The sequence below is a fragment of the Mastomys coucha genome, unplaced genomic scaffold (genome assembly GCF_008632895.1).
Source record: "Mastomys coucha isolate ucsf_1 unplaced genomic scaffold, UCSF_Mcou_1 pScaffold20, whole genome shotgun sequence".
NCBI lineage: Eukaryota > Metazoa > Chordata > Mammalia > Rodentia > Muridae > Mastomys > Mastomys coucha.
The window spans coordinates 24,972,147-24,982,907 of NW_022196903.1; the positions used below are offsets into that span (position 1 = coordinate 24,972,147).

A 10,761-nucleotide genomic window follows, 5' to 3' on the forward strand; every position below is an offset into this window, starting at 1 on the left:
TTATGTTGCTGCTCATGACTCTGCATGGAATTAAGATGAAATTCCATCGCAGGTCCAGAGAAATTGATGATGTATTTCAACAATGAAGATGTCCACTGGGGGCAAGGGTACATGGGGTTAGCTCCTTTTCTAATAGCCTTTGCCACATCTGAAGAGGGGCTTAGAGAACCTTTCTTCTGTACTCCCAAGACTGAACATCTTCCTTATTGTACTTCCTGGCTAAGGACTATTGAGGCATGGGAATCAGTTTATATTTTGAACAGCATTATCAGAAGCGTTTTCAAAGTCTAACTCCAGTTAGCTTATTTGCGAGTAGTCACAAGTGCAGCTCCTTTGCATGCCTCTCTGGATGTGACTACAGGTCCTCTGAGTGTAGGGCCGCTGTAGCAGAGTCTCTCTTCTTTGAGCTTTGTTGTCCAATGAAAGAATTTAGTGGGGCTTTTGAATACCACATTCAGCTTGGTCTTTACCCTAGGGCAATGTGCTAAAGCAGCCTTCTGATTCCGAGCATCTTCATCGTTTTTTCTCGTGAGCTGGATAAGCAGTTGCAGTGGTCACCCTTTGTTAAATCGTGACATTTCCTGATTGCCTTTTCCCTGCTTGATAATAGGCCAGGTTTTTTGTTCTTTTGTTTGCTTGGTTGATTGGTTGGTTGGTTGGTTGGTTGATTGGGTTGGTTTGCCACTCCTTCCTTGTAAAATTTTAACAAATACAGCTAATACTAGCCAACTCCTGCTACCAACATTTCTGTTTTCGAATCATACATAAAATAAATCTTTTTAAAAAAAACAAAAAACAAACAAACAAAAAAAAATTCTCAGAGACTTGTAACACCAAAGCCAGCTGATGGGGTATATCCATGTAGAACTCCCAGAACTCTGGGGCAGACAACCACGCCTTTAGTCCCATCACTTGGGAGGCAGAAGCAGGGGGACCTCTGTTGAGTTTGAGGCCAGGATAGACTGCGCAATGAGAGCCTGTCTCATAAAAACAAACAGCGACAACAAAGACTACGACTTCTTTCTAACTCAAGGGTCTGGAGACTTAGTGTGGATTTGTTATACCCGTCTTCTCTTTCTGGACCCCAGGCTCTAAGATGACTGATGGAAAAGACTTTGTTCTCAGTAAAACAGGGACAAGAGACCAATTCATACAAATAGATTTAGCGCCTGCTGCTCAGACGTGGTGCACCTTTCAAGGGTTCACAGCAAAGCACCTCAGATGACCAAGCCTGATACTCTGTAGGGGCATTACTCCCCTAGAGGAAGGCACGCCTGCATTAGACTCTTAGGGAGGAGGGGAGCATATAACTAGGACCAAGAATAATGTCTACCATAGTTGTAAAATAGCTTCAGAAACTTTGAGATAAAGAGGTAAAACAGAGGCTAGATCAGCAATTGTGAATCATCACCGTGACTTTCCAGGGCCTCTGCGCCTCTAAAGAAAACCTGAACTACAATTCCCAGGATCCCCTACACTCCATGAGTCCTGGTTAAAATCTATTAGGGAGTCCATTATCTCCTGGAAGCAGTTACAATCTATTAGACATACAGACATACATGATACACGACTCACTGCAGATTCCCAGCTCTGGAGAAGAGTGGTGTGACTGTCAGAGATCTTAGAGTCTCAAGAGGTTTTCTGTGAGCTCCTGAGAACCATCTGTCTCAGTGGTTTTTGTCACCTTCAGCTGTGACTTTCTCAACTTAGTAAGATCTTGCCTCAAAATTAAAACATAGTTGGGGAAAGAGAGGCAGGAGGATCTCTCTGTGGTAAATCAATGTTTTCTGTAGTAAAGAATGCTACATAATTAAATCATAAATGACACTTTTGTGGAACAGCAGGTTTTTAACAGTACTTGTACTAGTACCAATACTAGTCTTACATGCTCAATCATATTTATGATTGGCCTAGTCATACCCCATCTACTTTAAAGCAACTTTATATGAGGTTTTTTAACATGAGAAACAAAACAGATTTTAGAGTAAGTATGATTATCTACATACATGAAATATAACTTTCATCAGCTTTTGAGAGTCTCTACCTATTTTCTCTCCTCTACCCCCAAATGTACAGTGAAGAGCATTTACCGCCTTTCTAATCGCAAACTGACCATTTAACAATACAAGAAATGTGCACTCTCTAAGATGGAGTACAGAGGGAGGTCTAAACTCACCAGCAGTGGTTTGGGAAATGTTGGTTGGTTTGGGTAAAGCCAAATAGGGGACGTTTGGAAAATGTATGATTTATTGTCAAAGTCCATGAATTTAAAGGTGTGGTCGTAAGGGTTGAGCCTTAAGGGAAAATATTTAGTAATTGGAGAGAACACTCACAAACTAGATCATGGGACTCTAACCCCTTGCTTCCTTTCCTGGCTCTTTCAGGAAGCAGTTGCTCTGCGAGATGCTCCTGCCATAATGCCCTGCCATTACGAGGACCCAAGTGAAAGGGACCTTCAGGACTGTGAGCCAAGTTAACAGTTTCCTCTTATGTTTCTGTTGTTGTTTTGTGAGATTTTATTCTTTGTTTCACAGGTTTCAATATGTAGCCCCGACTGGCCTGGGACTCTACGTAGACCAGGCTAGCCTTGATCTCACAGAAGTTTGCCTGCCTCTGCTGGGATTAAAAGCTTGAGCCACCATGGCAGGCTACCTTGGGTGTTTATTGCAGTGACAGAGGATTGATACAGTCCATGTTTTTGGTTATCTTCCACTGGTGAGCCTTCAGTAGCTTCAGGTATTCGTTAGAAATTCTTATCTGCAAAGTTTATGTAAGTTAAGGCATGAGCACATTATACTTTCAAGAACATAGTTCAGATGAATTAATTTCCCAAATGTGTCTAGTACACGCTCCTTAAAACACCAAACCTAACATATGCAATGATAGAGATGTATCTCAAAACAGTTATACCGCTTTACTCAAGTGTACGGTGTTAAGAGAAATTAAACTCACGGTATGAATGCGTATCAAGCAAACTGTTACCAGGGGATGAGGGAAGAGACAGGTAGAGATTAGCACAACCCAATGAGACTTTAGAGATGTTGGAACTTGGCATAATCTTGATTGTGATGATTTTGTAAGTGTGCAAGTATTATCACAGATGTGTATTTCACTATATGTCACTTACAAATGAATAATTTTATAAGAAATAAGCATGAAAATTTATACAAACCCCGCCCACACCAAACCTGTTATTGGACCCAAGGTTTTATATGACAATATGTTACATGAATGTGCATGCCTGTTCCCAATTCCTCTGTTGCAACCTTAGGCCCCAGTTAATAGTACTAGGAGGTGGGGCCTTTGGGACATAGATCATGAAGTCAGGGCCTCCCAAGGAAGATCAGTGCTCATATTAAAATACCCAAGAGGACTTTCACTCTTCTACCGTGGAGGGCACAGTGAGAAGGCATTGCCCATGAATGCCACACCTGAATCTGCTCTGGGCCTGGACTTCTCAGCCTCCAGGTTATGGTGTTCTGTTACAGCAGCCGGTATAGACAATGATGGGTATTCCTGAAATGAAAGGGTTCTGAGGCTGTATTGGCAAACCTCCAGCCATGGGAGAAATTCCTTTTACTGCATCTCCTAAGTGCTCATCAAACCCCCTAGTATTTTTACAGGAAAGAACCTCACCATTTAGAGGGTGGATAGATGGTGCCCTCTTCTGGCCTCTACAGGCACTACATACACATGGTGCCCTTACATGCAGGCAAAACACACACATACAAATAAAAATATAAGTCTTTAAAAAAACAAATCTCGGACTGGTGAGATGGCTCAGTGGGTAAAAGCACAGTCTGCTCTTCTGAAGGTCATGAGTTCAAATCCCAGCAACCACATGGTGGCTCACAACCACCCACAATGAAATCAGATGCCCTCTTCTGGTACGTCTGAAGACAGCTACAGTGTACTCATTTATAATAATAAATAAATCTTAAAAAAATGGTAAAAAAACAATTTCAAAAAAAAAAATTCTCTACACTTCAGTATCGTTAGTAACAACTGTCTGTGTCAGAGTTAAGCAGTACCAACGACTTTTGGGTTATGGATCAGAAAAACCGTATTATCACTATGGAATACAGAATCCAACTAGCCATTAGCTGTATATTTTCCTTACTCTATTAACTTCTGAGCACTGTTACAAGTTACTGGGAACTGGGTGACCTTAAAACAACATGAATGGGACTGCTCAGTGGTAGAGCAGTTTCCTGGCAGTCTGAGGTCCTCAGTTTAATCTCCACTGCCACAAACAAAGCCTGCGATGAAGGTCTCACGGGCACTGCACTCCTTCCAGAGGCTCTAACGAGAGGTGCTCCCTGCCTCGCCCAGCTGGCAGGGGTTCAGGGAGCCTGTGTTTGCAGCACATCAGTCCAGCCTTTACCTCTGTGGCCACAATGCTGCTTCCTCTCAAAGTGTCTACAGTTTTGCTTTCATAAGGATCTGTGTGGTTGCATTTAAGGCCCACCTGGATAAACTCCTCTCAAAAAAGCCTGAACTTGATCCCATCTTTTGTTGATGATTTACTAACCAAGAGAGCGTTTGCAGCTGCTGGGTGCTAGCATGTGGACAATCTGGTTTTGGAGTGACGATTCAATTCCCTATGCTAACTAATGTTCATCAAAAGTCCAAATAAGACTGAGGAGGTAGTTCAGTTGATAAAGGGCATGCTGTGCAAGAGTGAGGACCCCAGGTACCACATAAAGACAGAGGGAGTGGCACAAAACTGTAACCCCCGTGTTAAGATATAGCTGAGTACCTCGTAGAAGGGTAGGGGCAGCCAAATCAATGAGCTCCAGGCTCAGTGACAGACCCTGTCTCGAAAAATAAGGTGGAGAGCAATTGAGGAAGTCACCCAGCATTGGTCTCTGGCTGCCACATTCATGTACACATACATGTTGCATGTATACTTCAACATATGTGTGTATACAACACACTCCAAAAAAAACCCCTAAAACATAGCAAAATTAATTGTTTTTCTTTTATTAGAGATAAATAGTTTATTCTGTTTAAAAAATAAATGTATTAGAATCAAGTAAGATATTTCAGGCTTGGGGAAAGGATGTATGAGAGAGTGTCAAGCTAGAGTTTTTTGCTAGCATGTTTGCTGAGAAAACACATGAGAAACATAGCAGCACATAATTAGGAATGCAGCCCCCTGGCTGCTTTCCTATCTTGTTCCCCAGAAGTCATCATTACCTACGGGATTGTCTTAACATTTTACTGCTGCGAACAGACACCACTGTCAAGACGAATCTCACACTGCTCTTGAACTTTAAATGACCTTATGTTATGTGGCTTGTCTTAGAGTTTTACTGCTGTGAGCAGACACCATGATGAAGGCAGCTCTCCTAAGGATAACATTTCATTGGGGCTGGCTTATAGGTTCAGAGGTTCAGTCCATTATCATCAAGGCAGGAACATGGCAGCATCCAGGCAGGCATGGTGCAGGAGGAGCTGAGAGTTCTACATCTTCACTTGGGGGCTGCTATCAGAATACTGACTTCCAGTCAGCTAGGATGAAGGTCTTATAGCCCACACCCACAGGGACACACCTACTCCAACAGAGCCACACCTTCTAACAGTGCCATTCCCTGGGCCGAGCATATACAAACCATCAGAATGATTTTTTTTTTTTTTAAGATTTATTTTATATATGTGAGTACACTGTCACTGTCTTCAGACACACCAGAAGAGGGCATCAGAACCCATTACAGATGGTTGTGAGCCACCATGTGATTGCTGGGATTTGAACTCAGGACCTCTGGTAGAGCAATCAGTACTCTTAACTGCTGAGCCACTCCAGCCCAGAATGAATTTTTTTAATCCTTTCAGAAAACTCCCCAAATTCCTATATCCTCCTACCACATGTTTTGTATATAATTGGGAATGTAATGCACTCTGTTCTACACTGGCTCTTATCGTTTATTTTTCTGGAGTTTATTTGTTTATATCTAGTTGAAGATCTCACTCTATAGCCCTGGCTGGCCTGAAACACTTAATCCCCCAATGCCTTGGGCTCCCAAGTGCTGGGATTTTTAGGCATGAATCACCATGACTGGCCCTTTTAGAGACCATTTTATAATATTGGTGTACTGGCTGGTTTTTAATGTCAACTTGACACAGGTTAGAGTCATTTCAGAAGAAGGGACTTTTGAGAAAATACCCCTACCAGGTTGGCTTTGGGCATTTCCTTGATCATGCTTGCTGTGAGTGGGCCCATCCTACTGAGGGCAGTGACACTGCGGGATGGGTGGTCCTGGGTGGTATAAGAAAGCCGGCTGAGTGAACCATGGGGAACAAGCCAGGAAGCAGTGTCCCTCCATGGCTTCTGCTTCAGGTCTTGCTCCCAGGTTCCTACCCCTAGTTCCTGCCCTGGCTTCCTTCAGTGATGGATTTATAATCTGCAAACTCTTTCTTGCTCAAGTTTAGTCATGGTGTCTATGACAATAATAGGTAGTTGTGGGAATTCAAGAATTAAATAATTCTTCCCCAAAACTAACTTTAAGTATTTCAGGGGAAAAGGGTCTAAGTGGAAAAATGAGGTGTGCGCGAGCGTGTGTGTGTGTGTGTGTGTGTGTGTGTGTGTGTGTGTGTGTGTTTTGTGATGGGAAGGGGCATTCACTCAATTCCCGTAGCAGCAATCGGCCAACACAGTCTGAAATATCTCCTCCCAGCATGTCTGGATATCCAGACTTCCAAGTTCTATAAATGCAAGGAGGTTGTGTCTGAGTGTGTCATGAGGAAGTGCTTGGGCTTCTGGCTTTAGTAACTGGCCAGATTTAAATTTTGCAAGCAAGAGTTTTAAATTTTTACTTGATAGGAAATTCTGAAGTCTTTGGAAGCACAGAGTAGAAAAGTCATCTCACCTTAGCTCCAGCACCTTTGATGACAGTGACTTCCTATCTAAGACAGTGCCATCTGTCCCCTTGCCTCCAAATGGAAACATGACTTTGTACATTTCGTAACTTTCTGTTCAAATGCTTATTAGAACTTGCAAAACAGGCTGTCAAGATGGCTCAGCAGGTAAGAGCACTGCTCTTCCAGAGGTCCTGAATTCAAATCCCAGCAACCACAGGGTGGCTCACAAGCATCTGTAATGAGATCTGATGCCCTCTTCTGGTGCATCTAAAATCAGCTACAGTGAGCTGGGCGGTGGTGCCGCACGCCTTTAATCCCAGCACTTGGGAGGCAGAGGCAGGCGGATTTCTGAGTTGGAGGCCAGCCTGGTCTACAGAGTGAGTCCCAGGACAGCCAGGGCTATACAGAGAAACCTTGTCTCGAAAAAAACAAAATCAGCTACAGTGTACTTATTTATAATAATAAATAAATCTTTGGGCCGGAGCAAGCAGGGACTGAGTGAGCTCCGGGGCCAACCGGAGCAGAGCAGAAGTCCTAAAAATTCAATTCCCAACAACCACATGAAGGCTTATGACCATCTGTACATCTATAGTACATCACATACATAAAATAAATAAATAAGGGCTGGAGAGATGGCTCAGCAGTTAAGAGCCCTGACTGCTCTTCCGAAGGTCCTGAGTTCAAATTCCAGTAACCACATGGTGGCTCACAACCATCCATAATGAGATCAGACGCCCTCTTCTGGTGTGTCTGAAGACAGCTACAGTGTACTTACATATAATAAATAAATAAATCTTAAAAAAAAAAGATTTTTATTTATTTATTTAATTTATTTATTATATGTAAATACACTGTAGCTGTCCTCAGACACCCCAGAAGAGGGCATCAGATCTCATTAAGGATGGTTGTGAGCCACCATGTGGTTACTGGGATTTGAACTCAGGACCTTCGGAAGAGCAGTCAGGGCTCTTAACCGCTGAGCCATCTCTCCAGCCCCTAAAATAAAAATATTAAAAAAAAAAAAAAAAAAAAAAAAAAAAAAGAACTTGGAAGACAAAGACTGTTCCTGTGATAGTATTTCTGAGCCTCAAGATTTTGCCCAGAAAGTCAGCACAGTACGGTCGTCCAGAGGGTTGGGGACTAGTTCTGCCTCTGTGATGTGCGATGTGCAGCAAGTTATTTACCTCTCCACACCCCAGAATACTCATCTACAGAGTGGGCTAACGCTGAGGGCTCTAGTTTGCTCTTGAATGCCCTCGCCCCACCTATGGCACAACTGGTAGACAGTGGAACCTTTAGGAGGTGAGGCCTAGGGTGAGGACGTTAAGTTCCTGAGGAGATGCCCTGGAAGCTGGCATGCTGCTCTTCCCTTCTCAGCCACTGTGAGTTGAATGGCTTCATCTGTCATACTCTCTGCTCATGGCCTTGCTACAGGCCCAGGGCCTGTGCAGGGCGGAGCAAGTAGACTGAAACTCTGAGTCAGACCCTCTCTTCTCTTTAAGCTGATGGTCTCGGGTATTTTGTTACAGCAATGGAAACCTGCCAGTACTCCACATCTTTTCTAGCTGTAAGGACTAAGTGTGTGAGGGTCAAAAGAGTGCTTGCTAAACATGACTGATAAATGATGTGTGGCTTATATTTCTCATGTCTCTCCCTCTCAAAGAACTCCTCCCCACCCCAAGAAGAATAAAGATCACTTCAGTTTTCTATATCAGGGGTCAGCAAATTACAGCTTGTGGCCAAGTCTGGCCAACCAGAGTTTTAGTCAACTCATGAACTCAGAAAGATGTTTACTGTCCTTTTGTTCTTTTGTTTGTTTTGTTCTTCAGACAGGATGTTGTGTAGGTCAATCTGGGGCAAACTCACCGCCTGCATGGTCCAGGATGACCTGCATGGTCCAGGATGACCTGCATGGTCCAAGATGACCTGCATGGTCCAGGATGGCCTGCATGGTCCAGGATGACCTTGCATGGTCCAGGATGACCTTGAGTGTTTTTGGATGGAGGTGCACGGTTGTATACACACATGTGCACACAGAGGCCACGGATCAATATCAAACTTTTTTCCCCATGGGTGCTACAGATCTAAATTCATGCTTGAGTAGCATTTTACAGATAGAGCCTGTTCCTAGCCCTGACTTTGAGCTTCTGATCCTCCTGCCTCCACCTTCTCAGTACTGAAATTATAGACTTGGACCACTCTGACCAATTGATGGGGGGCCAGGGATCAAACCTCTGGCTTCACGCAAGCTAGGCGAGCATTCTACCTACCGAGCTACTCAGCAACCTAGTTTCGCATTTTCAAGTGATTCAGGGGGGAAGTCCAACGAAGAAAATGTTTTGTGACATGAAAATTCTATGAGATTCAAATTTCACTTTCCACCAGCTTTGCGGGAGTGCAGCCATATCTGTTCCTGTACGTGCTAGATGGAACTCCTTTTGCACTGTCAGCAGTTTAGTATTTACAAAAGATTTAGCACCTGCCTACTCAACAGTATTAACTCTGCCCCTTTCCACAGTCTTCTGATCCCAGCTGCTCTTCCTCTCTGAGGTCACCCAGCTGGCCTCTGTAGGTTGCTGGAACCCTGCTGGCTGAGCGGGGCAACCGTCCTCCAGAGACCACTGCTGTGCTGGCATCTCCCCGTTCTGTATCATCTCTCATGGATGTGGGTTCTGTGTGAAGTGAGCATTTAATGGAATAAAAAGAAAAAAAGGGATAGAAGAAAAGGCAGGGGGAAAAGAAAGGAAGAAATGGATTTTTGAGGGTAACTTCTAAGAAAGATAGTGATAGAACTCGCTGAATTTAGCTATTCTAAGAATGTGTGCTTCCATTCTGGTCATGTTTTTTCACAACCCCACAGTTCGTTTTACTATTTATAAAAAAGACATAAGGATGTGTATTCATAAATAGATAAAAGGAACCATAACTTTTCTGAAGCGAGGTTCAATAGCTATCCAAATTTAACACTTCCCATTTACGCTGAGGATTTGTTCAGTTCTTGTGGGGGGGGGAACAGTTCTAATTTTAAGTCCCCAACATTATGTGGTTTCTCTCTCTCTCCCTCTCCCTCCCTCCCTTTCTCTCTCTCTGTCTCTGTCTCTCTGTGTGTCTCTCTGTCTCTTCTGTCTCCATGTGTGTGTCTCTCTGCCTTTGTGTGTGTGTGTCTCTCTGTGTGTGTCTCTCTCTGTCTCTTCTGTCTCTCTGTGTGTGTGTCTCTGTCTCTTTGTCTCTCTCTGTCTCAACAGAGTGTGGTTGGTGCATGTCTTTAATCCTAGCACTTGGGAGGCAGAGGCAGTTGAATCTCTGTGAGTTCCAGACCAGCCTGGTCTACAGAGTGAGCTCCAGGACAGCCAAGGCTACACAGAAAAACCCTGTCTCAGAAAACAACAACAAAGCAAGCCAGTGAGCAACGTTCCCCCACAGTTCCCACCTCTGTTCCTGTTTCATTTCCTGCTCTGACTCCTCTCAATGATCAATCTGTCATTGGTCAGGATGTATAAACCCCTCCCCCCCAAGTTAATTTTTGGTCATGGTATTTATCACAACAAAAGAAAAAACAAGGGCAGCAAGAGAGAACTTTGACTCTGCTGAATGAAAGCAAATTCCCTGACCTCACTGAGAAACTTCAGAGCATAACAGAAGCTATTTCACTGGTTGAGGTGATAAGGCCATGACCTGTGCAAATGCTCACCAAGCTGCTCGCTGTCAGGATTCTCTTAATGTTAGCTATCTACAGTGCTGAGAGGATGAATTCTGTCCTGATGAGACAAGGGAGGGCCTGATACAAGATAATTTCCAAAGGAAAAAAAAAATTATTTCCCAGGCCTAGGGCGATGGCTTCATCGTTCAAGAATGATAGAAATGAGTTGGCGAAGAGAGAGTGTACACAATTGCGAGAGC

At 43.6% G+C, this 10,761-nt stretch overlaps 1 protein-coding gene across 2 annotated transcripts in view; it reads left to right on the top strand.

The window, feature by feature from the left end:
• Positions 1–2,641, top strand: part of Strip2 (striatin interacting protein 2) — a 51,627-nt gene extending 48,986 nt beyond the window's left edge. For both annotated transcript variants that reach the window (XM_031381395.1, XM_031381396.1), the window contains one exon: positions 2,385–2,641. Coding sequence is in view for 1 of the 2 variants with exons in the window: in XM_031381396.1 (XP_031237256.1) it covers positions 2,385–2,446 (62 nt within the window). In the remaining variant the exon portion in view is untranslated. The remainder of the gene's footprint in view (positions 1–2,384) is intronic.
• The last annotated feature ends 8,120 nt before the right edge of the window (positions 2,642–10,761 follow it).